Source organism: Brassica napus, chromosome C6, assembly GCF_020379485.1.
Source record: "Brassica napus cultivar Da-Ae chromosome C6, Da-Ae, whole genome shotgun sequence".
Taxonomy (NCBI): domain Eukaryota; kingdom Viridiplantae; phylum Streptophyta; class Magnoliopsida; order Brassicales; family Brassicaceae; genus Brassica; species Brassica napus.
Genome location: NC_063449.1, coordinates 1,166,080 through 1,192,280, shown reverse-complemented (window position 1 = coordinate 1,192,280; position 26,201 = coordinate 1,166,080). Strand labels below are relative to the sequence as shown.

General features: G+C 38.9%; 3 protein-coding genes and 1 long non-coding RNA gene across 7 annotated transcripts; 3 read left to right on the top strand and 1 right to left on the bottom strand.

Annotated features, from left to right (window-relative positions):
• Nucleotides 1-3,327: 3,327 nt before the first annotated feature.
• Nucleotides 3,328-4,370, top strand: LOC106407776 (syntaxin-31). The gene is made up of 4 exons (XM_013848640.1): nucleotides 3,328-3,361; nucleotides 3,766-3,821; nucleotides 3,908-4,125; nucleotides 4,211-4,370. The coding sequence occupies exons 1-4, from the start codon at nucleotides 3,328-3,330 to the stop codon at nucleotides 4,368-4,370; spliced, it is 468 nt and encodes a 155-aa protein (XP_013704094.1).
• Nucleotides 4,371-4,473: 103 nt separating this feature from the next.
• LOC125589055 lies at nucleotides 4,474-5,432 on the top strand. Its single transcript, XR_007325247.1, has 2 exons — nucleotides 4,474-4,565; nucleotides 4,978-5,432. It is a non-coding gene; the product is annotated as an uncharacterized LOC125589055 (long non-coding RNA).
• Nucleotides 5,433-5,772: 340 nt separating this feature from the next.
• Nucleotides 5,773-9,019, bottom strand: LOC106410722 (ubiquitin carboxyl-terminal hydrolase MINDY-3). The gene is made up of 7 exons (XM_013851296.3): nucleotides 8,294-9,019; nucleotides 8,005-8,083; nucleotides 7,753-7,889; nucleotides 7,550-7,661; nucleotides 7,303-7,479; nucleotides 6,852-6,923; nucleotides 5,773-6,761 (listed from the first exon to the last, which is right to left on the bottom strand). Exons 1-7 carry the CDS (start codon nucleotides 8,653-8,655, stop codon nucleotides 5,949-5,951), a joined length of 1,752 nt encoding a protein of 583 aa, XP_013706750.1. The 5' UTR covers nucleotides 8,656-9,019; the 3' UTR covers nucleotides 5,773-5,948.
• Nucleotides 9,020-15,478: 6,459 nt separating this feature from the next.
• LOC106406983 (sterol 3-beta-glucosyltransferase UGT80B1) lies at nucleotides 15,479-19,803 on the top strand. 4 transcript variants are annotated; one of them, XM_013847750.3, is made up of 15 exons: nucleotides 15,479-15,672; nucleotides 15,908-16,206; nucleotides 16,282-16,430; nucleotides 16,508-16,747; nucleotides 16,942-17,053; nucleotides 17,154-17,324; nucleotides 17,430-17,493; nucleotides 17,575-17,632; nucleotides 17,726-17,903; nucleotides 18,061-18,191; nucleotides 18,436-18,538; nucleotides 18,633-18,709; nucleotides 18,808-18,855; nucleotides 18,977-19,126; nucleotides 19,449-19,803. In XM_013847750.3, the coding sequence occupies exons 2-15, from the start codon at nucleotides 16,050-16,052 to the stop codon at nucleotides 19,659-19,661; spliced, it is 1,851 nt and encodes a 616-aa protein (XP_013703204.1). In that variant the 5' UTR covers nucleotides 15,479-15,672; nucleotides 15,908-16,049; the 3' UTR covers nucleotides 19,662-19,803. The 4 variants fall into 4 exon arrangements, with proteins under 4 accessions (XP_013703204.1, XP_013703206.1, XP_013703205.1 ...); XM_013847752.3 differs by having other exon boundaries at nucleotides 15,489-15,641; XM_013847751.3 differs by having other exon boundaries at nucleotides 15,492-15,672; nucleotides 15,902-16,206.
• Nucleotides 19,804-26,201: the final 6,398 nt, after the last annotated feature.

The window sequence follows — 26,201 nt, the reverse complement described above, 5'->3', positions numbered from 1 at the left end:
ACAGGACCTAATTGGCTCATTGGAGAGCTTGTTGGCCTTATTCATGTGGTATTGGACCGAGAGAAGGCTATGGGCCTTGATGAGGCCTTTATAAAGATATGAATGACTATGGGCCATCATGGACGATTAGTATTCAATCTGATTGACCAGGAAATGGATGGGATGAAGCTGGTTGGACAGGAAATGAAATGGGTGATCTGGTATGATCGAGAAATGGACTGTTCAAACCGAAATGGGCGAGAAATGAGTTGGAAATAGAAGATGAAGAACCTGAGCTGGAAATGGAACATCAGGAGCATCTTTATCAATAAAATGAGCTTATGGAGGTACTTGGTCGGACCAGGAACAAGATGGATCGAGCCCAAGCAAGAGTTGTTCGAAAAAGGCCTTTATCGGCCCAAAAAGTGGAAAGACAAGGCAGATTGGATTATGATTGGCCCAAGAAGATTATGCACATCCAAGATGGTTTATTTTCAGTTTATTTATCATTTTATTAAGTTTAAAACAATTAGGATTAAGTTTGGTTATATTAAACAAATTAGCAATAGGATTAGGATATGGTTTTTCATAAACCGACTTGATTTTGGTTTAGGGTTTATTTTAGTTTAGGATTTTGTTTTCTTCTTTCTTTTATATGTAACCACGAGCCTCCCTGTAAGGATTCAACCATTATTCAATAAAAGTAAGCTTTGGCTTAAACAATCGTCTCTGAGGAGACTTCTCTATCTTGTTCATGTGTGAAAAACTCTTATCACAATAAGAAGAGTGATCTTCTGTGATCCATCCTAGACACCAAGCAGGATGATCCTATGTCTCAGGAGCAGCAAAACATCCTTAGAGCCTTCCACAGCTTGAAGGAGAAGACCATCCTCATCATCTATCATCCACCCACGCCCCTTCAAGTGATCCAGGGAGAGACAGCCCTTCCAGGGCCGTACAAACATCCAAGACCGTATGGAGCTTCAAGAGTATGGTAGTGTGGAACAGATGCTACACAAAGCCATTTTGATCGAGCAACAACTCAAGAGGAAGAGTTTCTCAAAACCGGCCATTGCTTCCAAACAGGCCTTCTCTCCTAAACCGGCCATTGCTTCCAAACCGGCCTTCTCTCCTAAACCGGCCTTTGCTCCTAAGCCAAGCTACCAAGACAAAGGTAAGTCTTCTTCCACAACACATAATGCTTTTAAAACTGATGTTCCTGCTCGTGATGACAAAGGAAAGGCAGTGGAGACTTCTGGCCGAGCAAGAGACAATAGGTGCTTCAAGTGTCAAGGCCTAGGACACTTTGCCAAAAACTGTCCCAACCAACGGGTGATGATTCTCATGGAGAATGGAGAAGTTGAATCTGAGGATGAACAGGAGGACAAAGAGGATCTTGGTCCGATCTTTGATGATGAGGACGAGTCATTTGGATATCCGCATCACGGACCCCTACTCGTTGCTAGGAAGGGAAAGGTCGACTCTATCTTCGATGAGATGGACGGCCGCTTGGTTGATGAGTCTGATCCGACCTTTGATGTTGATTCCGATCCGATCTTTGATGAGGAGGTGTGCTTTGTCTATCCAGCTCATGGTCCTCTACTTGTTACAAGAAGATCTCTGAGTGTTCAACCCAAAACCAATGAAAAAGAACAAAGGGAGAATCTCTTTCATTCTCGTTGTTTAGTTTCTGAAAAGGTATGTTCTTTGATTATTGATGGTGGGAGTTGTACTAATGTTGCTAGTGACTCTCTTGTCAGGAAACTAGGGCTTGCTACTAGGCCTCTCTCTCTCGTCTTTTCAGGTTGGAATGGCTAAACGAGGCTGGAGAACAGTATGTGAAAGAACAAGTTACCGTCCCCCCTTACCATTGGCCGATATGAGGACGAGGTTGTTTGCAACGTTCTTCCTATGGACGCATGTCACATTCTCTTGGGCCGGCCATGGCAATTTGATAAGAGGGCCGTGCATGATGGCTTCACAAACCGACACTCCTTTGATCATAAGGGAAAGAAGATCACGCTGGTTCCTTTAACACCTTTGGAGGTTCATCAAGATCAGATCCAACTCAAGAGGAACCGTGACAAAGAACCCAAGCCAGATGAACCTGAATCATCCCAACGGAACTCCAATTTCTATATTAAGCCAAGTCAGGTCAAGAAATCTCTTTACTCTCAAAAGCCATTTCTTTTACTTGTATACAAAGAATCTCTTATGGCATCTTCTTCTGACCATGCACTGGAGATTCCGAGTGAACTTCTAGATGTTTTGCAGGAGTTTTCTGATGTTTTTCCATGTGGGAATCCTAAAGTATTACCACCAATACGAGGCATTGAACATCAGATAGAATTTGTTCCAGGTGCGTCCCTACCAAACCGACCAGCTTATCGTACCAATCCGGTGGAGACCAATGAACTTCAGAAACAGATTGGTGACCTTCTGGAGAAAGGTTACATCCGGGAAAGCCTCAGTCCTTGTGCCGTACCAGTTCTCCTCATGCCCAAAAAGGATGGTTCTTGTCGCATGTGCGTGGATTGTCGTGCCATCAACAACATTACGGTAAAGTATAGGCATCCCATTCCTAGGCTAGATGACATGCTTGACGAGTTGCATGGTTCATGTGTCTTCTCTAAGATAGATTTGAAAAGTGGCTATCACCATATTCGCATGAAAGAAGGTGATGAGTGGAAAACTGCATTTAAAACGAAGTTGCATGAGTGGCTTGTTATGTCATTTGGTCTTACTAATGCACCTAGCACCTTCATGTGTTTAATGAACCATATCTTGGGAGCATTCATTGGTCATTTTGTTGTAGTTTACTTTGATGACATTCTTATCTACAGCAAGAACATGGATGAACATAAGATGCACTTGAAATCTGTTCTTGAGGTTCTTGAGAAAGAACGTTTGTTTGCTAACCTTGGAAAATGCTCTTTTGGAACAGATCATGTGGTCTTCTTAGGTTTTGCTGTAGGTGCAGATGGACTTAGTGTGGACGAGGATAATATCAAAGCCATATGAGATTGGCCTAGTCCAACGACCGTGGGTGAAGTAAGGAGTTTCCATGGTCTTACCGGCTTCTATATGCGATTTGTTCCAGACTTCAATTCCATTGCTGCTCCTCTGACTGAAGTGATCAAGAAGAATGTCGGATTCAAATGGGAACAAGCCCAAGAAGAAGCCTTTCAGATGCTAAAAGGGAAGTTGATTCTAAGTGATTGGTGAGTTTGTTGAATTTATAATTGAGCTTTGATATGTGAAACTATTGATTGAACTTCTTGTTTTTGATAGCGGGATGCGATTTAGATGAGGAAGATAAGGAAGATGCCAATGAGAAAGTAGAAGGAAATGGAAGGAAGAAGAAGACCCGACATAATTAAAGGTATAATCACTTAGAATCATTAGGAGAGGAAACTGAATGGTAGGTTTAGTATCATTAAGAGAGGAAACTAAATGATGGGTTTAGTATCATTAGGAGAAAATGAATGATAGGTTTAGGCCTTGGCAAAATAACTGGAACCGAAGAACCGAACCGAAACCGAACCGAAATACCCGAAACCCAGACCAATACTGAAGGACTAAGTGATTGGCATAAATGTAATCGATTGTCCGTTGGACACTTCTTTCTATTTTGTTTTTGTTTTTTCGTTTATAATCTGGTGTTTGATATTCTCTGTGTTCATACGATTTAATTTCAGGAGTATGAGAATCACCGGCGTGAAACTCTTCATGTCCGGCGTACAGCCACTAAGTTATTTTCATAAACTATTGCTCTTATCTAATTAGGTTTGGTTTTCTGCAACCCACCAGATTGCCGCCATCAAATAGTGGAGCTCCTTCAGGTATGCCCTTGATTGTGTCCGTTTTCCTTTATGCTGTATGATCAAACAATATATAAACATCTGATTTTCTGTTTGTGACATGGCAGAAAAGATGCAGATCCACCATCGAGAATGCACCATCGCAACAAATGGAGATGTCCATGTTACTACAAACAGTCCCAAAGCAGGAGAATTATACCCAAAACAGAGCTGGAGAATTATACCCAAAACAGAGCTCTTCACAGTGTGGAATAATAACAGAGCTCAGTGGAATATTCGCACATCTAGCTACGATGGTCACTCAACAAGGAAAGCTAGCTATCAGGTTCTTTAACATTCTTACCCAAAACCTCACCATATAGATAGTTTAAGGGAAGGTTAGTTTAACATATGTGGGTTTTATGGAACAGAATCGATGGCAATATGGATGAATCTTTAGTTGATGTAGAGGGAGCATGCAGCGCTCTTCTGCAGCATCTAGCTCGAATTACATCAAATAGATGGCTCATGATCAAGATCTTCGCTGTTATCATATTGTTCCTCATTGTTTTCCTCTTCTTCGTGGCTTGAAACATACATATCTTTTGATCTTGTTGCATCAACCTCAAAGATAAAACTTCCATCTATACACATGTTTTGCAAGCTTCAAGAGACACAATTTTTCAATCTTTCTCTTGGTTTAAAAAAGCGACCGTTTTTAGCGCCATGGCGCTAAGCGCCACCAAGCGAGGACCTCATCGCCAAGGGACCCCATTGCCAGGCGAGGTACGTAAAACCCTCGCTTTACCTCGCTTTTCTTCGTTTTTGATATTTTGCTAAAGCGGTAAAAGCGCCGATTTGGTGTACCTATACAAAAAAAAACGATTCAAAATTGTACAATTATCAAAAACGGTTTATGAGAATATTTAAGGAGAGGAAGGGTTTTTGGCTACGAGAAAGATTTGGAGTATGAGGAGAATGATTCTGAATCTGACTAGAAGTTCATTTGCTTTTGAATTTGGTGTTTTTAGCTTTGAATTTGGTGTTTTCAGCTTTGAAATTGGTGTTTTCATTTGATGTTTGCTATATGAACCTTTGAGTTTTATTTATGGATTTGGTGTTTTTAGTTTCTGTCTTAGCATTCTTGTTTAACTAATATGTATATAGATGGTCTTGCATAGTACCTTTTGTGTTGCAGGTACACAAAGCGATGGTAAAATGGCGCCATGGCGCTGGGCGCTAAGCTCCAGCCTCCTCGCTTCGTCTCGCCTTGCGCCATTTCAAACCTCTTTCTACAAGATTCAAGTTTGTTTTTACTAGGAAACTTTTTGAAAAATGTAAGAGACACAATCTTATTGGGCCACTATAGGAGGTCCTTCTTCTCGGTGGCTTTGGTCCTGTGGTGACTCCATTGATTGTGCTACACAAAGGTTCTTCCTTGATTTGACATGCATAATTGTTCTAAGATGTTTTGGGTTTCTTTTGATCTTCATCTACTTGATTTTGTTTTGGGTTTTGTTGTCTTTTAGTTCATCTATTTTTAAGTTGATTCCCATTTATGGGTTTATGACTCTGGGGACTGGTGAGTTTTGTCCGCCGGCTTTGACTCCGAGTTACTTCTATTGCCGGCTTATTTAATATGTTTCAGTTAAAGTAATCAAATCTTCAGTGAAATTACTTATTAGGTATAGATTTCAAGCTACAGCTTATAATAATACTTCCTTATGATGTATAGATTTCAATCTACAGCTTATATAATATTTGGAGAGAAAGTAACAAACGATAGTAAGGAGAATAGGTGAGGACATAAACCTAGCTCGTCAAGAGCAGTCTTGAGATGTTCGCCACAAACCCTTCTTGACTCGAACCATCTGGTCTACATCAGTACAACTCTGGCAAAAACGCTAGAAAGAAGCGTGTAATCTACATCAACAACCCTATGAACCTGTTTAACAATGTCAGAATTTTTCATTTGGTTTAAAAGAAAATTATATGCTTCAGTTGAACATATTCATTTGTCTCAAAATAATGTTTAGTCTCAACAAATAACAAAAGTTCTATAATAATACAACAAAATGAAAAAAAGGAGAAACGCACAGAAAGTTCAAACGCGTCTAAACCGCCCAATCAAATAAGCGATTTCCCCTTTTCCCCATAATATAACATTCTTCAGACTATACTTGGAGGATCTCCAGCCCAGCTACAAGTGGCTCGTGACCACCGAGTTCTGATACAATCCACCAATGGTGCATGCTGTGCCGGCTTAGGCTGGTTCACTTCTGAGTCTTTGTCAGAGCTGCTGGACGTTGCACACGTCATGTACTCTTCTGGTGTCCATTTAGGAGGGACAGAGACGTTTAGTTTGGTGAGCCTTGGCCTTTGAACAGGAACCGTCCCACCTTCCACAGCCATAGCTTGACCACCACCGTTTATATCTGATTTAGCAATCCCATTGAAGTGATAGACATCAAACACTTTCTTTCCCATCATTCCTGATGAATCTTTGATTCCTCCCAAGTTTCTGTCCAGCTCCAAGATCACTTGCCATAACTCGCTCCACACAATGAACCCCATGGCGCAGATCTCATTCATCTTCTCATTTGGCAGTCTAATGTTTGTTTCCTGAACAACTTGGTGAAAGGCCTCCACGCTGATGAAACCACCTCCTCCGCTCTGGTCTCTTGCATCAAAAGCTCTTCTTATCTGAGACTCTCTCAGCTCAAGTTCGTTTTCTTCCTGGACAGCTGGATCGAGTGCAAACAGGACGGTGTAATGTGACTCGCTGCCAACGACCCATATAGGCCATTTGGGAGATTTGAGGTTCTGACCGACTTTGCAGAAATTGAGAGACTCGAGCAACGTCAGGAAGCCCACCTCAACATTCTTCGATATGCCTTTCAGAAACATGCCGCCTCCAAAATCCATCCTTCCATCAAACACATTAGGAACCGCTTCACCACACAATAGCAGGTTTACGATTTCCTAATCAAAAAGGGTACAGAGAAAAATCATTATTACTCAAGGACAAGTTACAGATCAAAGTGGATTCTGGAAATGTGTTCGTTCTATTACCTGGGAGGCATGTCCAAATGGTGCAGTTACCAGGGGGAGGTTTGGATCATCCCTGTCGTTTTGAACAGTATCCTGTTTATGGAAAAATAATTTTAATTATATACGGCTGTAGCTGACCTAAATAATGGGAATGAAAAATCTAGCACAATGATCCAGTCTGCAACTTGATATTCTGATTCACATCCGAATCAAAGAATAGTCTAGAAATCTAAACCAAAACTTCTAAATGCTGATGTGGTCTTTAACACAGTAGGACTAGCTTGCGTATCAGATGAGATTTTCTCTATAAATTCTATTTCTGGCTATAACGTCAATAGTAAGGTCCACAATGACCAACAAGTTGTTAGAAAAACTGAAACCTATCGTGTGAGGGAAATGCCAATTCAATCCTCATTCATATTATCATTTTTTTTTTTTTAAAGAGTAATAAGGATAAAGGTTGCGTCAATACCAGTCCACGGGAGAGTAAAGCTGAAATAAGGAATAGCAAAGCACCCACGCGACTCTGGAAAGCAGTTATTGCGCCTGCTATCTTACTAAGGGCACTGGACTGAGTTGTGAATGTCTCAAATCTTAAGATCTTTTGCAAATCTGAAGCAGACTCAATGGGGAGCCCAGCAGCCATTACCTGCAACAGCAAATAACCAACCAGTGAAGCAAAACTAAAAACTTGCACCAAATATGGAAAAGAAACTTACCTCATCTTTCTGATTAGTATTGAGATCCTCAGAGTAAAGGAAACTCGCTACTACAGCACGGTTATTGTTCCCACACATAAATAGAATCTCACACATGCTTCTAACAAGGGCCCTGCAAAAAAAAAATACAATGACAGATGGTGAGATCATGATAACGAAAATTCGGACTTGAATAACAAACACTCATGAGAAAAAGAAATCACCTTGTTTTTGCTTCTTCTGGTATAGAAGAGAAAGAGTCTGATGCGACATAAGGGTTTTTAGATGTTTTGACACCCAAACTCGGCGAATCTTTTCCTATGTCATCCGGAAAGTAAAGAAGGTATTTAAGAACAAATGCCTACAAAGAAAAAAAAAGGAGCAGTCAGCTTCCACTGTAAGAAGGTTCACATGCTCCAGACAAGAAATTGAAATTGAAATTAAAAAAAAAAAGAGAGAGAGAGAGAGAATGTTACCTGTAATGCTGCTAAAACACCGCAGGGGCCACCTTCATGCTGCACTAACCCTATAGTAGTTTCAGGATGAGGGCTAAACCTATAGCAGAATTGTCAAAAAAAAAAAAGCGAGAGGATATATGCAAATGACTGAAGAAATTAGATACAATCACAAGCAGTGTAATCATCATCATCATCATGCATTTTAAAGTGGGTTTTAGGCATCAAAACCCAATATCTAGTCTAGAAATGGTCAGTTTGATGCTGACAGCAATGCATCAAAATTAAATTTTGAATAAATCCATGGTACCTTATGCCTTGATTAGTCCACTGTGCAAGTATGCTTTTGGAAACCTCATTCCCAAACACCATTGTGAACAGCTGATTAGACTCTTGAGGCGATAACTCCAAACCACCACCGGATCCAATCCCTTTACAGCTATCAGCAACCGAAGCCAGAGCTCTGGGGCTCTTAGGAAACGACAGCATTCGTTTCTCAGCCGCAGCAGCCATGATCTCCCTCTGCAACCGCCGTGTTTTGGCCTCCGGCGATTCACCAGATCCGGATCCAGTTTCTTCAATGGGTTTGCTCCGTTTGGCCTCTGGGGGATTGTACTGCATACTCATCTTAAGAGCCAATTCCAAATCCTCGTCGTCTTGATGATTCGCCATTGAGAATACCTCCCGGATCTTAAGATTGCGGATCTGATAAAAAGGATGACAAAAAAACCCAACCCAATTCGAGTCAATGACTCTCACAAGTCCCCCGGAGGTAGTATAATCATAATCATAATCATAATCATAATGGCAGCAGCGAATTTAAAGGCTTCTCTTTTCGATTTCAATTGCTTGTTTTTAGGGCAATCAAACTCCACAACTTTAATCAGATTGTTTTTCTATTTCTTCTTTTGGACCCGTCGTTTCACGAGTTTTTTTTCTTTTTTTTTTTTCTGTTAATTCACTCAGTCAATAGGTTGCTCGCTTTTTTTTTAATGACCTTACCAAGAAAACCCCTTTTCGGAATCGCGCTAGACGCTGTCCGTGTGGCGGTACCGGACCTGGCGAGTTATTTAAAAAGAAAAAAAGACAAAAATAGCGCTAAATCAAGTTTATGTTCCCAAACTAGTACTCAAGGTCAAAAGTCACAAAAATAGCACTTAATGTTTTATCAAAAGTCACAAACTTAGGGTTTAGAGTTAAAGGGTGGGGTTTAGGATTTAGGGTTTAGCGTTTAGGGTTTAGAGTTTAGAGTTTAGGGTTTAGATTTTAGGGTTTAGGGTTTAGGGTTTATGGTTTAGGGTTTAGGGTTTAGGGTTTAGAGTTTAGAGTTTAGGGTTTAGAGTTGAGAAATGAGGTTTTGGGGATAAGATTTCAAATTTTGAAAAATAAAAAAATTAAAATTTTCAAAGGATAAACTTAGAAAGGTGCTATTTTGGTCATTTTAGTTTTTGAGTGCTATTTTTGTGATATAAACTTAGAAATGTGCTATTTTGGAGATTTGATCATTTAAAAATCAGGGATAAACATAGGTTTTATTAAATTATCAGTATAAAATGTGCAAAAGATTCATAATTTAATTGTGGCCCAGTATTTAATGAGCTATTGGGTGTTAATGTCTTTGATATATTGGTGGGCTGGTATCCAATGGAGACAAACGTGCCATGTTAATCTGGTGATATTTATCATATTGAAATAAATTGATCGTGGTTTAGTTTTGGGCCGAATTAAAATTGTTAGGTGGTTTAAATTTGGGTCGAAATTAATCAAGAAACAAAACTCGTTCTTTTCTCAAACTTCTATTTTTGAGAAAGTTTATTTTTGTTTTTGCTTCTCCGACTTCCATTGGAATTTTTTTCGTTTTTGGTTTGTTTCAGTTTTTTTTGTCTCCTTCTCTATGATATTTAAGTCAGTTCTTCTTTTTTATGTAACAGCTCAATCTTTCTCCTTTACAAAGCTTAATATCTATGTAATTTCCACGGTGATGTAAAGCTTTTTGTTAAGTGAAGGATTGAGTTTTGATTCCCAGTAATAAAAGAAGAACCAATGTGGATGAAGCTTGGAAGGAGTCAAGTTAATCGGTTTTGAAGAAAATACTGTCAATCCATGGTGTTGCACAGGTGAAGCCATCGAAGATCGGTGAGGTGAAGCCTTTCAAGAACACGAGTTGCAGTGATGTTAATGGTAATATTTTTTGGTCAAATCTCCAAAATAGCACATTTTTAAGTTTATATCACAAAAATAGCACTCAAAAACTAAAATGACCAAAATAGCACATTTCAAAGTTTATCCTTTAAAAATTTTAATTTTTTTATTTTTCAAAATTTGAAATCTTATCCCCAAAACCTCATTTCTCAACTCTAAACCCTAAACCCTAAACTCTAAACCCTAAACCTTAAACTCTAAACCCTAAACCCTAAACCATAAACCCTAAACCCTAAACTCTAAACCCTAAACCCTAAACCCTAAACCCTAAACCTTAAAATCTAAACCCTAAACCCTAAACTCTAAACCCTAAACCCTAAACCTTAAATCCTAAACCCCACCCTTTAACTCTAAACCCTAAGTTTGTGACTTTTGATAAAACATTAAGTGCTATTTTTGTGACTTTTGACCTTGAGTGTTAGTTTGGGAACAAAAACTTGATTTAGTGTTATTTTTGTCTTTTTATCATATTTTTTTGCTGCATTTTTGATAATGGGCTTAATCTCATTATGTCTGAATACATTATTAACTGATTTTGGCCCACCACGCTTTAAGTAACGCGGCCGCGTAACGGTTATAAAGCGCTCTCGGCGGAGACAAATCGGTCTGCCGTATAATGTAACCGTATTGGCTCAATTCACCACGGTGACCACCCGTACCATGCATACGCTAGCCGCGTTTCGAACAGGGGTAAAAACCAATTCAAGTACTATAAAAAACCAGAATAGGTTTAAGTCGGATCTTTCTAGATCCGGAAAGATATGGTTCTCATATTAAAAAAAAAACATAAAATTATGGATACCATTATTCCTAGTTCGATTATATATTTTTAATCGAAATAACCAAATTATCTATTCAGTTTGCATATTTTATATCCAAATTATCCAAATTTACCTTAAATAAATATATATTACTAATATACTCATTAGATATGATGCAAATCGGTTATTGTTATCTGAAAGTAACCACGTATTTGATTTTATTTTAATTTTAGTTTTAGTTATTAAGAAAATGTTATTGGTTTATATATTTTGATTGATTTAGAAATCAATGTAATATTTATAAATCCAACTAAAATATGTAGATTTTAAATTTTTTCGCTCCAGGGCTCCAGTAGTGCATCCAAAGATGACCGTCAGCAGTCTTATTAATTTTGAAACAAAGGAGTGGGATGCTCGATTACTGGAATAGTATATAGACCAAGAGGACATACCGATGATTCAGAGTCTGGCCATAAGTCTTACTCATCGACGCGATACCTTTTTCTGGAGCTACACCAAAAATGGTCAATATACAGTCAAATCTGGATATTGGGTAGCGACAAATATATTGACAAATGATTAGGAAAAAGAAGTTCTATAACCTAGTATAACCAAACTCCAAGCCTTTCCTTGAAAAGTGAATGCACCTCAAAAGATTTGTCATCTTATATGGCAATTAATCTCAGGGCAGGTAGCAGTCACAAGGAATCAGGTGCATCGCAATATGCGATGTGATAGCTTTTGCCCAAGATGTGGAGAGCCAGAAGAATCAGTTACTCATGCGATCTTTGAATGCCCACCTGCTGTACAAGCATGGGCATTATCATCAACATCGTCAAACTTTCAAACTTTTTTCCCTTTCTCAAGCATCTACGCCAACATGAACTATCTATTTTGGAGGAAAAATAGTATTATGGAGCCACAAGATAATAAAGACCTTTATCCTTGGATAATTTGGTACATATGGAAGGCGAAGAATAATAAGCTATTCAGAGGTATAAACAGGGATCCACTGGAGGTAGTCATATATGCAAAGAGTGAGTGTCAAAGGATGGTATAATGCAAATGATACTAGAACTGTCCCTGCACAGGCACAAATTGCTGAAGAAACACAAGCCTTAAGCTTGAGTAGTATTTGTATGGTGGATGGTTCATGGACATCCACATATCAATTCAGTGGAATTGAATGGGTTTGGAAGGATAACATGGGGAAGATTCAACTAATGGGGACACGAAACTTAAGGAGACGTGAGACATCACTACATTCGGAACTAGAAGTGCTAAGATGGGCAATGGAGAGTATGTTACAGCACTCGATCTGTCAGAGATTTGAGACAGATTGCAAGGACCTGATTGCAATGATAGCAGATCCACAAGCTTGGCCAAACTTTTCAACTGAGCTGGAGGTCATACAAATTCTCAAGATGTGTTTTCCGGACTTCATGATCAGTTACTTCCCAAGGGCGCAAAATAGAACTGCCGATTCGTTAGCTAGGAATGTCTGTTCTTTTCATAGATCGCTTTGTTTTATTGGTTGTTCTATTCCGGTCTGGTTACCCAGACCACCTCGAGTTTGTGTAACAGAATAGCCGTTTGCTGCAAAAAAAAAACTATATTTTAACCAATAGAAAAATAAAATTAATAAATTCTACATTGAAATGTTAAAACGACACTTATTTTGCAACAAAATTTTTTCTCTACAACGACACTTAATATGAAACGGAGGGAGTATATATTTATTATTTTTATAATATGTAAAAATATATAATACATAAAATAATTTATATATAAAGATGTTAACCTAGTTTAACCTAGTTTAATGTAGAGTCAATTTGGCCAAAATCCTAAAAGAAGTTAGTAATTAGCAAACTACCTATAGCAAAAATATTGTGGGCTTTGCATTGCAACTAGGAGAATGTAAATGACCAGACAGTCCTCCTGTCGATTAGATAATGGATTAGACTAGGATGTATGTAGATTAGAAACAAAAAAAAACTTATTTGAGGGCGAATAATAATCATTAAACTGGGTGTTTCAAAAAAAAAAAAAAATCATTAAACTGGAATTTATCTCCCTCCCTAGTTACGTGAGGTGAGGCTCCCCCTCAATTTTTTTCAAAAAATAATAATAACCCCTCACAAATATCTTCTTCACCACGATGAGGTATGTTTTCAAGTCAATGGCATTTTTTCCTCAACTCAGTTCCAATGCATGATTCATGAGACCAATATCTGTATTTTGAACTAAGTAGATAAGTATCATCTCAATATATAAACAAGATGTATTGAGTTAGCCGGATAGTTATTAATATAGCAGCTAATATTACATTTAGCTAATAAATTATTGGTTACAGGCTATTAAAAGTGTTAGTAATCTAACGTTAAATTTGGCAGATGTTACATAATGTGGTTTGATATCATGTTTTATAGGTTGTTCAACATTAATAACACTATTATATGTGATTTATTATTTGTCTTTAGTATGTGTTATGTCTTATGGTTATAGACTTCTAAAATAAAGATATAATGGATAATTAAATTGTTACACATTCTTAAATATGTTAACCCTATAGCAATGAATCTCATAAAGTAATCTAAAATATCAATACAAAACAAAAAGTAAAATTTATGTTATTATATAAGTTGGCAGGTTACCAAAGAATCTTAAATATTAATTAAAATATGCATGTAAATGTATGTTAAAATTGTTATATGCTATAAATTGTGGTAGTAGTCTAAAAATGAATTTTAAAGCTAATTAAAAGGGTTTACTTAAAATTATACATGGCTAAAATCTTTATTGTATCAAATTAAATTGTTGGAAACTTTCAATATTATATTTAGCACGTAAAGAGTATTCTTAACAAGTTAAACAACTATAAAAATCACAAATTACAAAGTTTAGAACTCTCTGTTAATTGGTTCATGACTAGGGTAGTAGATCGTTTTATCTGATCAAATCACTTGAGATTTATGTTGTAACATCTTCTCAAATCAAATGAAATCTGCGGTTTTTCAAAACAACATATAATTCTTCTTTACTCTACATTTACGTTCTTTTTCTATATCCATTTTTGAACATGAAATCTGAGGTTTTTACAAGCAAAATGAAAAGGAATGATGATTACAAATTAGGAGAGAGTTCAGAAACACAGATACATAAGTTTGTGTTATCTTGATTTCTGTTATTCTCCATTATTTTGATTTGTATAACAGAATTTTGATAGTGATTCTTGTGGAAATAGGAGATAAGGAAAGAGTTCAGACAAAGAGAAATATGCCAACTATAAATTTTGAAAGTGTAGATAGATTTTTTTTAAAGATAGGAGAGATACATAAACACAATCTTTAGCCAGGGAAAAACATTTTCCTCGAGTCCTAAGCCCTAACAAATGGAGTTAAGTCAAAAACAAACTGATTACAAACCAACATAACTGAATTGAATCACTATCTAAAGCCCAACAATGGAAGATCATTCTAGTACCACCAAGCTTTACTCCATGCAACTTCGAGAGAGAGAGAGTAACCAAGTACCACAAATATAACAGACTCCTCCAATAGTGAATAAGCACAGTCAGTTTAAACCATGAACTTAAAGATTCTAAACACCCGGAATGGCTGAACAATTGCAGGAACATGAACCATGATCAATCATCCGGAAGACGCAATATCAATAAGGAATGACTTGGCCAATAAGAAAGCCAATCTCTTGAGAAGAGACATGGAGCGAGCCGATCCAAAACCATGCCAATCTCATCTCGAGAAGCAAGACTTGAAAGGAAACGAAAATTGACTGAATCAAAAGAGACCAACAATGGAGAAAGGAAACTTGAACCCGGGAATAAAAATCCATTAGATGGATAGAACACAAAATCTGCAGAAGATGGAATCAATCAGAGGAGAGATTTCGGCCAGGAAGAAGGGGAAAAACAGAACCACCCCAAACTGCTGGCCAGATCTAAGATTAGATCTACACCGATGATCAAGATGATCCGGAGCCACATGCAGCAGATCCATCGAGAAGACAACAAGATTAAAAGAAAGCCTCCTCAAACAGATACATCTCTCAGACTGCCAAATACAGATCGGAGGTTGAAAGATGAAGAGAAGGGGAGGAGAGAAAGAAAGAGAGAGAGAGGAGAACCCCGCAATTTTTTTTTTTTTTTTTTTTTTTTTTGTAAAAGTGGAGATATTAAGTAGGTTAGAATCGATGTCCAAAAAAAATAGAGTATAATCGTATATGGAGTAGGGGTAAAATAGTCATAAATATTTCGACATAAACGAAGAAAACGCTGTATGTGTATTCACCTAATTTCCCTATAATCCTTGTGTGTAGAGTGCAATTACTCTTTAATGTATAGTTAACCCACTAGACCAGAGTAATAAATTTACCCAGAGTACCAAAACAAGACACTGATACTAAAATGCTGTAAAATTATTTTCGAGTAATCCCTGATGCTTTTCCGAACATAGCAATTTAAAAGTCGCAGTATCTTACTGTCTTGGAATTTATATAATTCCACAATAATGAATCGGTGGCATCGCGTAATGAAATGAAATGAATGATATTTATTTTATTTATGCAAATAAATATATCATCAGTTGGTTGATTCAAAAGTCTCCAAACCCCTGGGAAATCGGACAATCCTTTCCCCAAACCATAATCTTCCTTTCTATCTCTTGCGCTTTCGCTCAGGTCATCAGCAATCTCTTTCGATTTCATTCCTGTGGGTTTCTTTCTTTTCTCGTTCTGTATGTTTGATTAATGAGGAATTCTCTTGAGTCGTTTTAAAATTTCGAGTTAAAGATGGATCCTTTTTGTTTTCTCGTGAAAGAGACAAGACTCTGTTTGTTCTCGATTTATCTGATAAAGATAAGAGAAAAAAAAAGAAGAGAAACACCCAATTTTTCGACATTTCATTTATTTACATCCTTGTCCCTTTTGCTTTGTGTAAGGTGCAGCTAACTTTCCCTGAGGATTGACTGGTTGGCGCTAGCTCTGATTTGCTGCTTTACAGCGTTTGGCAGGAGCCATTGATCGAATAAATGTCAAACTCTGTATAATTGCTTCAGAAGTTCATTTTTTGTTATTGGTGCTGCATTGATGGCGAGTGATGTAGCTACTCATCCATTGCAAGAATTAAACGACGATGGGATCAGTTGTTGGAAGGATGATGGTGAGAAAGCGAGTTTATTGGAAACATCTACTGGCTCCTCTGTAGAGAAGAATGCACCTGGTGGTTCTTCTGATTGGCCTAGGGGTTAGTCCTTTTTTTTTTCCATTCTTGCTTTTGTCTGATTCTAACACCTGATCACGATTGTATATGTTCTTCAAGGACTGGACCACTGCACGACTGCACCTGTTGGTCTCTATGGAGATATGCTAATCGATGACAATGAGATTAAGTACTCTCGGTCTTTGACTGAGAAAGCCTCTCCTGTGAATCACAACTCGAAATTAGATAGATTGTCGGAGCGTGAAAAGGTAAACATTGCCTTTGTAACTCTGGTTATTGCAAATATTTTTCTTTGTTGATTATCTTTTTCTTCTTGTTGTTCTAGCAAAAACTCATTGTTGAGCTAGTCAGAATACAAAATGACGGGACAGTGGAAGTTGATATAAATAGAGGAACTCCGGTATCGGAGTTATTGGAGTTTCAGCCAATCAAAGGGGGGACAGTCACTTATGAAAAGTCCTTGGCAGAATCCTTCAGATCCATCCCAAGGTTAACGATTGTTATACTTGTGGTTGGAACTCGAGGCGATGTGCAGCCTTTTCTAGCCATTGCAAAGCGCCTCCAGGTGATCTCAAAATTGTGAAATAAATATGTAATCGACTATGAGGATGCATACATCATATCTTCGAATCTGCTAACTCTAGTTTAATTTCTTCATTATCCACGTATATGTTGTTGACTCTTTTCCCTTGTTGTTATCATTGTAGTGAACCCATTGGTCATTGGCATTATTGACAAACGGTTTTTCTTCGTTTTCAGGAATTTGGTCATCGTGTTAGGCTGGCAACTCATGCAAATTTCTCCTCTTTTATACGGTCTGCTGGAGTAGAGTTCTATCCCTTGGGTGGTGATCCCCGAGAATTAGCTGGATGTAAGAAGCCCTCAATGAAAAGATCCATTTATATTCTAGTGTTCTTAATGGTAGCACTCATCAGAGGTAAGCTCACTGTTACGGCTCTTTATTAATGTAGATATGGCGAGAAATAAAGGTCTCATTCCTTCTGGGCCTGGAGAAATCGCAAAGCAGAGAAAACAACTCAAGGCAATCATAGAGTCTCTTCTTCCGGCATGCACAGAGCCTGATATGCAAACTGCTGCCTCTTTCCGAGCTCAAGCAATAATTGCAAACCCTCCTGCATATGGTAAACTTTTTGATTCATCAGCACCGTATTGTTTGTTTCTAACCTTTTCTTAACTATTATATTTACTAGGTTGCTTAATGATGTGGTTTTTGGCTTTAATTGCAGGACATGTGCATGTTGCTGAAGCTCTTGGAGTACCCATACATATTTTTTTCACAATGCCTTGGACGTGAGTTGACTTCTGTGGTTTTCATCTTAAAGTCAGTGTTATATGTTGTCCTGCTCTCTTACAACCTCTTCCTGTAGGCAGGCCCACTCATGAATTTCCCCACCCTTTGGCCCGTGTTCCTCAAAGTGCTGCGTATTGGGTATTTGATGGAGACTTTACTGGTTCTTTTTAATGATCTCGATATGTTGTTATTATGAACGCTTATTCTTTCGTAACCTTTTCTTCGTTTCAGTTGTCATATATAGTTGTTGATCTGATGGTATGGTGGAGCATAAGGACATACATAAATGATTTTAGGAAGAGGAAGCTAGACCTTGCACCTATCGCTTATTTCAGTACCTACCATGGTTCAATTTCTCACTTGCCTACTGCGTACATGTGGAGTCCTCATGTTGTGCCAAAGCCAAGTGGTAAGAGCATAGCTGCATCCCCGATACATGTATCCCACTGAAGGTTTATCATGTGTCATTGGTCTCAAGGACACATCTTTGATTGTGAACTCTTTTATCTTTTCTTTGATAGATAGATATCTGAATGATTTTGCTTTTGTTTGACTAAATTTTGCAGACTGGGGTCCTTTAGTAGATGTTGTTGGGTATTGTTTCATGAACCTTGGATCGAAGTACCAACCTGGGGAAGAGTTTATCCATTGGATAGAAAGAGGATCACCGCCCATATATATTGGGTTTGGAAGCATGGTAAGCTCCTTTTTGTTGGTAATAATTAGTATAGTGCATAGTGATGACAATGAACCTTGCAAATAAACATTAAAAGAAAAAAACAAATTGAAATCTTAGATTTGTATCAGTTTAATGTCAAGGTGAATAATTGTATCTTATCGATATATTTGTTTCAACAATTTATGTTCCTGACCCCCTTGTTTGTTTAACTGGTGGTGCACTAGTTTCAGCTCACAGTATTGTTGCTTTGTTTCCTTAACAGCCTCTTGATGATCCCAAAAGCACAATGGACATTATACTGGAGACTCTGAGAGATACAGAACAAAGAGGGATAGTTGATCGAGGTTGGGGTGGCCTGGGAAACCGTAAGCAGCTCCTGTACCATTTCTTTTGACGCTATGTGTGGTTTTCTTCTGGCTTTTCTTGATTCAGAAAACATTTTCATCTTCTATCTTTCAGTTGTTGATGTTCCGGCAAATGTATTCCTCATAGAGGACTGTCCTCACGATTGGTTGTTTCCTCAATGTTCAGCTGTGGTAAACCCTCTTTCGAGTCCCAATGTTTTTGCCTACATTCATGTCTTCCAAGATATTATGTTATAAATGAAGCTGTTTCTCGTGTTGTGGATATGTAGATTCATCATGGCGGTGCTGGAACCACAGCGACTGGACTGAAAGCTGGGGTAAAACGTTTTTACTCTTATACCCCCATTACCACAAGTGTCCTGTGGTGAAATTATAGCTGTTTTCCTTTACTACATGTAATATAACGCTGCCTATATGCATCTGAATTATGCCTGGCAGTGTCCAACAACAATTGTGCCGTTCTTTGGTGATCAGTTCTTCTGGGGTGACAGGATCTATGAGATAGGACTTGGGCCTGCACCAATACCGATAGCTCAGCTCAATGTTGAGAACCTCTGTAACTCCATAAGATTTATGCTTCAACCAGAGGTAAACAATCTTGATTTCCCGAATTTCCATAAATATAAATATAAATATGTTGGATATTTCCCAAATTTCCATGAATATAAATATAAATATAAATATGTTGGATATTTCCCAAATTTATATTTCCCAAATTTCCATAAATATAAATATGTTGGATGTTAAAGAGTAAAGAACTCTCTTTATTGCAAAACCAAACAAAACCCAATACGTTAAGCTTTGAGCAAATAAAGAAAGTTTTTTTGGTCTCACAACCGTAATCCTATACATATATCAAAGTTTTAATACTAGAAAGAAATGTATCAAAGAACACATCGTGGTATTTCAGGTGAAATCACGAGTGATGGAGCTAGCGAAAGTACTGGAGAACGAGGATGGTGTAGCTGCAGCAGTTGATGCATTCCATAGGCATTTGCCACCGGAGCTACCACTGCTGGATTCCTCGCCTGATAAAAAGGATGAAGATGATCAACCAGACCTATTACAGCGGCTCTTCATCCAGATTGGCAAAAAGTGTTGCCTTCCATGTGGGGGCGTGTGATATCAAATGTTTTTAGATGCTTTTTAGATGCATAATCTTGTCTCTGCAACTTCAATTCATTTCATTCAATGGTCAGAAATATGATTTTCTTTGGCATTGTTACATAAATTGGATATAAAAAAATATTTGATGGGTTTGTACCCGGGGGCGTACAACTGTCTATATACGTTTATTTGATTTTGATTCAGTGCAGCGGGGTACTGTGACTAGTCTGCTACACGCTCACAGGCCTGCCAGGCTGGTACAAGAAATTCAGCTTTGTTTTAGCAAGAAGGAAATATAACCTGTAGATTTTCTGCCCGGGAAAAAAGTTGTAGATCAATGACAATTCCTTAAATTTAAGAGCATCTTTGTGTAACTAATTTTGTCTTATTCCTGACAACCACACCATTATCGTCAATTTTTCTTCTTGAAGATTCATTTGGTTCTTACAATGTTATTCATTTGGTTCTTACAATGTTTTATGATAGATCTTTGATATCTGTAACTGTAAATCTCACTCTCGTATTGATAAAGGAAGTACAAATGTGTATAACTTTGTAGTATGATCTCGAGCTACACTCTCATCACGAATTTCACTCTAAATCACCGATCTCATCTTGATCGGGAAGTACAAACTCATAACGTCTATAACAAACTACAACAAAACATAAAACTCCTCAATAATTACACTCCTCTTTATACTAACACTCAGCTCAACCAACTGTTGTAACTGCAAATACTCTCCACGAAATAGAAGCTTTCCCACTCCTTTCTTATTGTTCAAACGTCATTACTCTCAACACTCCTCTTCTACTACTTCTTTTTCTCTCTTCTTACGATAGTAAACCTTCTTGAGCCTATCAATACTTCCCCCAACGAAATCCAGCTTGCCCTCAAGCTGGTACGAAGGAAAACAAACGCGGAACTCCTCCAATGACACCCACGAGTCTTCAAGAGAGGATCTACCACGCCAATGAACTAACAGTTCCAACTCTCCCTTCGACCCATAACGTTTCTCCAACATATCCTCAGGCTCCAAAGGTTCCTCTGCTGCAACAATAGCTCCGGGAGGTAAGATGGTACTCTGTTCCTGCTGACCAAGCGCCAACTTCAACTGAGAGATATGAAATACAGGATGAACACGGGCCTTGTCAGGTAAGAGTAGCTTATAAGCTGTCAACCCGATCCTCGCAATTATCTTATAAGGACCATAATACTTGGCAGCTATTTTTTGGCAGAAGCGTCTTGCGACTGTTTTCGGTCTGTAAGATTGCAGTTTCAAGTAAACCATATCACCTTCCTTAAACTCAACATCCCGCCTTGACTTATCGGCCTGCTGCTTCATAATCTCTTGCGCACGTAATAGATTATGCTTCAAATCGTCTAACATCTCATCACGTTCTCGTAAAGCAACATCAAGCTCGAAGTTAGCCGTAGAGCCAGGTTCAAAGCGTAACAAAGGAGGAGGATCTCTGCCATAGAGGACCTTAAACGTAGTTGTTTGTAAGGACTTGTGGTACGTGGTATTGTACCACAACTCTGCCCACGCCAAGTAAGCATGCCAGGACCGTGGATGAGAAGAACTGAAGCACCTCAAATATGTTTCCATACATCGATTTAAGACCTCAGACTGACCATCTGTTGGCAGATGAAAAGTCGTACTGTACTTCAGTGTAGTCCCAGCCAAACGAAACACTTCTGTCCAGAATGAACTCAAGAAAATCCTGTCTCTGTCAGAGACAATGCTCTTCGGGAATCCGTGCAATCGAACAATCTCAGATACAAATTTCTTTGCCACATCCAACGCCGTAAAAGGGTGTTTTAAACTCACAAAATGCGCGAACTTACTCAAGCGATCAATCACCACCAAGATCACATTGAAGCCATTCGATGTCGGAAGACCTTCTATGAAATCCATATTGATGTCATCCCACACACGGTCAGGAATGGCTAGAGGCTGAAGTAATCCTGCAGGGGACGCTGAAGTAATCCTGCAGGGGACAATGTAGAGTGTTTATGCGTCTGGCACACGCTACAGGAGGCAACATACTCTTGAATCTGCTTGAACATTCCCTTCCAGAAGAACAAGCATTGCACACGTTTAACCGTCTTTAACACTCCCGAGTGACCACCAACTTTGCTGTCATGGGCCTCTTGTAGAATCACAGAAATGAAGCGTGATGATTTTGGAATAACCAAGCGATGCTTCGACCACAACCTTCCCTCGATCACTTGATACTTCTTAGATTGTAAATCACCATCTTGAATCTTCGTAATAGTACCTTGTATTGCTGTATCTTCCATAATCTCCTTGAACAGATCTTCCCATTGTAAGACTGTTGGAACCGTTAAAGAGAGTAGCAATGTAGAAACTGACATCGATCGTGACAAACCATCAGCTGCCTTGTTCTCTAGTCCCGGTTTGTAGAAGATCTCGAAATCAAACCCCAAAATCTTCGTTAACCATTTCTGATATTCCAGATTCACCTCCTTCTGTTCCAACAAAAACTTGAGACTGCGTTGATCTGTATGAACTAGAAATTTCCTGCCCAAAAGATAATGCTTCCATTTACGTATAGCCATCACAATTGCCATGAGCTCCCTCTCATAAGCTGGTTTTAACTGTTCTCGAGGTGTCAATGCATGACTAAAGAACGCTATAGGTCGTTTATCCTGCATCAATACTGCTCCTAAGCCAAACCCTGATGCATCTGACTCAATAACAAATGTTTTCTCAAAATCCGGCAAAGCTAATACATGGGCATGAACCATAGCATACTTCAGGTTGTTGAACGCTTCTTGTGCTTCCTGTGACCACAAAAGTTGATCTTTCTTAAATAAAACTGTCAGCGGTCAACCAATACTGCCATAGTCTCTGATGAACTTGCGATAGTACCCCGTCAAACCCAAAAATCCACGTAGTTGTTTCACTGTCTTCGGTTCTGGCCATTCTTGCATAGCACTGATCTTCGCAGAGTCTGTTGCTACACCATCAACTGATATCATGTGACCCAAATACTCTACTGACGGCACACCAAAAGTACACTTCTTATGATTCGCGAACAACCTCTGTTCTCTCAAGACTTGTAGCACTAGCCGTAAATGTTCTTCATGAGACTGGTGATCCTTACTGTAAATCAGAATATCGTCAAAGAACACCAATACAAATTTACGGAGAAAGGGTTTAAAAACTTTGTTCATCAACGCTTGGAAGGTCGCTGGTGCATTAGTTAAGCCAAACGGCATTACTAAGAATTCATAGTGACCCTCCACTGTTCTGAACGCGGTTTTAGGAATGTCCTCTTCCACCATTCTGATTTGATGATAACCAGAACGAAGGTCCAGTTTTGAAAACACAGATGCCCCGTGGAGTTCATCCAATAGTTGATCAATAACCGGTATAGGATACTTGTCCAGCACCGTAGCCCTGGTGAGAGACCTGTAATCCACGCAGAAACGAAGAGAACCGTCCTTCTTTTTAACCAGTAACACCGGGCTGGAGAAAGGGCTAGTACTCGGTCTTATGATACCAGACACGAGCATCTCATTCACCATCTGTTCCATTGCCACTTTGCTGGCATGTGGGTACCTATAAGGTCGAACAGATACTGCAGTAACTCCTGGTTGCAACGTAATTGCGTGTTCACTTCCTCCGAGGGGAGGTAATGAAGTTGGACCGCAAAAACGTCTTCAAATTCTTGGAGTAGCAGTGAGAACTTTGGTGAAAAATCTGGAGTCGACGATGTAGCAATAGAGGTAGCAAGCAGCACTTCTCTTCCTGACTTACTAACTCTAAAGACCGGTTTCAATGACTTGAATGAGAAGTTGGTGCAATGCAGGGCCTTCTCCCCAAGCCGAGTCACCTTATTCCTATTATAGACAAACGAAAGGACCTGCTCCTTCCAGTCCACTTCGCACTTGCCTAAGGTTTCAAGCCACTGAATACCAAGTATCACATCGACGTTTCCCAGTTCAAGAGAGATGAAGTCACTTATGAAGTTGGTTTTGTTTAACTGGAAAGTGACTGCTTGGCAAGTTCCCACAGCGTTCACAGTCACTCCATTTTCCAACAGCACGTTCAAGCTGTTATCTGCAGAAACTTTCAATCGCAGCTTGTCCACAACCTCGGGTGAGATGAAGTTGTGGGATGCTCCGCTATCGAGCATGACTATCACCTCTTGATTGCATATGTATCCCCTCATCTTAGTTGTCTTTGGGGAATCAATGCCCATGTATGAGTTAAGCGACAATGTGTGTAGAACTTGTTGGTCTTGCTTATTTTGTAACTCTTCTTCTTCATTTGAATCAATAACCTCAAGCTCTAGTCCATTGATCACTGTTAACACTCGTAATTGGCGATTCGGACACTCCATCCTATGAGCTGGAGTCCAAGGCGCTTGACATCGAAAGCAGACCTTGTCTTTTCTCATACGATCAAGTTCTGTATCCGAAAATTGTAACCTCTCATGTTGGCCTGTTGAGGAGGGATGTTTTCTTTCTTGTCTCCTGTTATGCTTTTAACGTTCTCCCCCGTTGGTTTACTGTAATAGTTGCCAGCACGAGCATTATTGGAATGACGTTGAGAACCTTTGTGTCCCTCACCACCATTCGCAGAACTAACCACTTTACAGAAAGCTGTACTCTGCTCTTCAATACTGCCAGTTTGTGATCAGTCAAGCTTACTGGTTCCTTCATGCGGATAACCTCTTTCATTTCTGACTTCATGCCGTTGAAGAACACCTTAATCAAGTTCTTTTCATCGATTCCTGTCATTTGATTCCTCAAAGACCCAAATTCATTGACGTAGTCCACAATGTCTCCTTCTTGCTGTAGACAGAACAACCTTGCAGCTGGATCATTATCAATTGGACCCCCAAATCGGTCTAACATCCTCTTCGTGAACTCTCCCCAATTAACAAACGGATCACTGATACTTTCTTCATTAAACCACTGCAACACTGGACCTTCTAAACTCAATGATACCAGATACAACTTTTCCTCTTCATTGTAGTTCCCAAACCTGAAAAATCTCTCAACACGAGATATCCAATCGAACGGCAATGGACCAGAGAATACAGGCATTTCAATTTTCCACAGAAGTTTATCACGATTCACAAGAGTTCCTTGGATTCCCCGATAACCTAGCTGAGATGGAGATATTTCCGGTTCAGAGATCATGATCGGTACCTGATCAACGCGGGGTTGTGAAGGTGAAGCAATCTCTTTCCCAGGTCGTTGATTGAAGACTGCCGTATCTTCTAATCGAGTCAATAGATTCGTGATATCCATCATCTTCTTCTCCAATGTCTCGAATCTTGAAGTGGATTCGACACCTATCGCCTCGATCTTCTTTTCCACGTAATCGACCTTTGTAGTCATCGATTCTAACCTCGTCGTCGTCGATCAATCGTTTCGAGCCATCGTATCGTAACGAAGCTTCATCATATCCATATCGTCTTGAATCCGCTGGAGATCCATCGGTTTCGTTGGATCTGTGACCGTCGTCTTCTCCGATCACTCCCGTTCCTCGTCTCTACCATCTCTCTTCCGAAGCGGTGATCTCGACCAGTTTCGCCGCACCAGTGATAGACATTTGATATCTGTAACTGTAAATCTCACTCTCGTATTGATAAAGGAAGTACAAATGTGTATAACTTTGTAGTATGATCTCGAGCTACACTCTCATCACGAGTTTCACTCTAAATCACCGATCTCATCTCGATCGGGAAGTACAGACTCATAACGTCTATAACAAACTACAACAAAGCATAAAACTCCTCAAGAATTACAGACTCCTCTTTATACTAACACTCAGCTCAACCAACTGTTGTAAATGCAAATACTCTCCACGAAATAGAAGCTTTCCCACTCCTTTCTTATTGTTCAAACTTCAAACGTCATTACTCTCAACACTCCTCTTCTACTACTTCTTTTCCTCTCTTCTTAGGATAGTAAACCTTCCTGAGCCTATCATTTTACCAGTCAGTTTGTCTAAAACTTCTCATATTTCGTTTCTTGGATAGCATGAACCCAAATCTCATCATCGACTGCTTTAGTGTGAACCTTGAGTTTCTGAATTTTAACTCCGATACCTTTATTCATTTGCATCTTCACCCATCATTTCATATGTAAATTTTGATATTAAAAAGACAAAAGATTGAAGTTTCAATCATTTCAAACTCATATATTTTATAGAATAACGATAATTTATATGTACTATTTATATTAAATGTAAATATATTTGTCTAAACCCTAAAGTAACCCAGATTTTTTGTAATCTTTAATAAAAAATAAATCACAAAAGTTTATATTTGTTCTAATGAGACGAAATAAACAATTTCAAATGCAGATGAACCCTAGTTTTTCTCTGACACGGTTATCGAAGCTTCAAGTTCTCTTTGTCTTCCGACGCCGGTGGAGCTCATGCTCGCCGGCGTCGCCTCCTCCTTCATTTTTGTTTGCTATCTGTGTGTCCTCTTTTTCTTGTTTCTCGCTCTGTTGTCATCTCTAGTCAATCCTCGTCTTTGTTTTATTTCTTTGGTAATGGAACACCGGTCA

Bases quoted from the DNA above. Each gene is read 5' to 3' on its own strand.
- LOC106407776 (XM_013848640.1), top strand. From the start codon at position 3,328: ATGGAAGGAAGAAGAAGACCCGACATAATTAAAG. The intron at 3,822-3,907 runs GTATGCCCTTGA...GTGACATGGCAG, and splicing joins AAATAGTGGAGCTCCTTCAG to AAAAGATGCAGATCCACCAT. The intron at 4,126-4,210 runs GTTCTTTAACAT...TTTATGGAACAG, and splicing joins CAAGGAAAGCTAGCTATCAG to AATCGATGGCAATATGGATG.
- LOC106410722 (XM_013851296.3), bottom strand. From the start codon at position 8,655: ATGGCGAATCATCAAGACGACGAGGATTTGGAATTGGCTCTTAAGATG. The intron at 7,480-7,549 runs GTAAGTTTCTTT...TTGCTGTTGCAG, and splicing joins ATACTAATCAGAAAGATGAG to GTAATGGCTGCTGGGCTCCC. The intron at 6,924-7,302 runs GTATTGACGCAA...TTCCATAAACAG, and splicing joins CTTTACTCTCCCGTGGACTG to GATACTGTTCAAAACGACAG.
- LOC106406983 (XM_013847750.3), top strand. From the start codon at position 16,050: ATGGCGAGTGATGTAGCTACTCATCCATTGCAAGAATTAAACGACGAT. The intron at 17,904-18,060 runs GTAAGAGCATAG...TAAATTTTGCAG, and splicing joins TGTTGTGCCAAAGCCAAGTG to ACTGGGGTCCTTTAGTAGAT. The intron at 18,192-18,435 runs GTAAGCTCCTTT...TTTCCTTAACAG, and splicing joins ATATTGGGTTTGGAAGCATG to CCTCTTGATGATCCCAAAAG.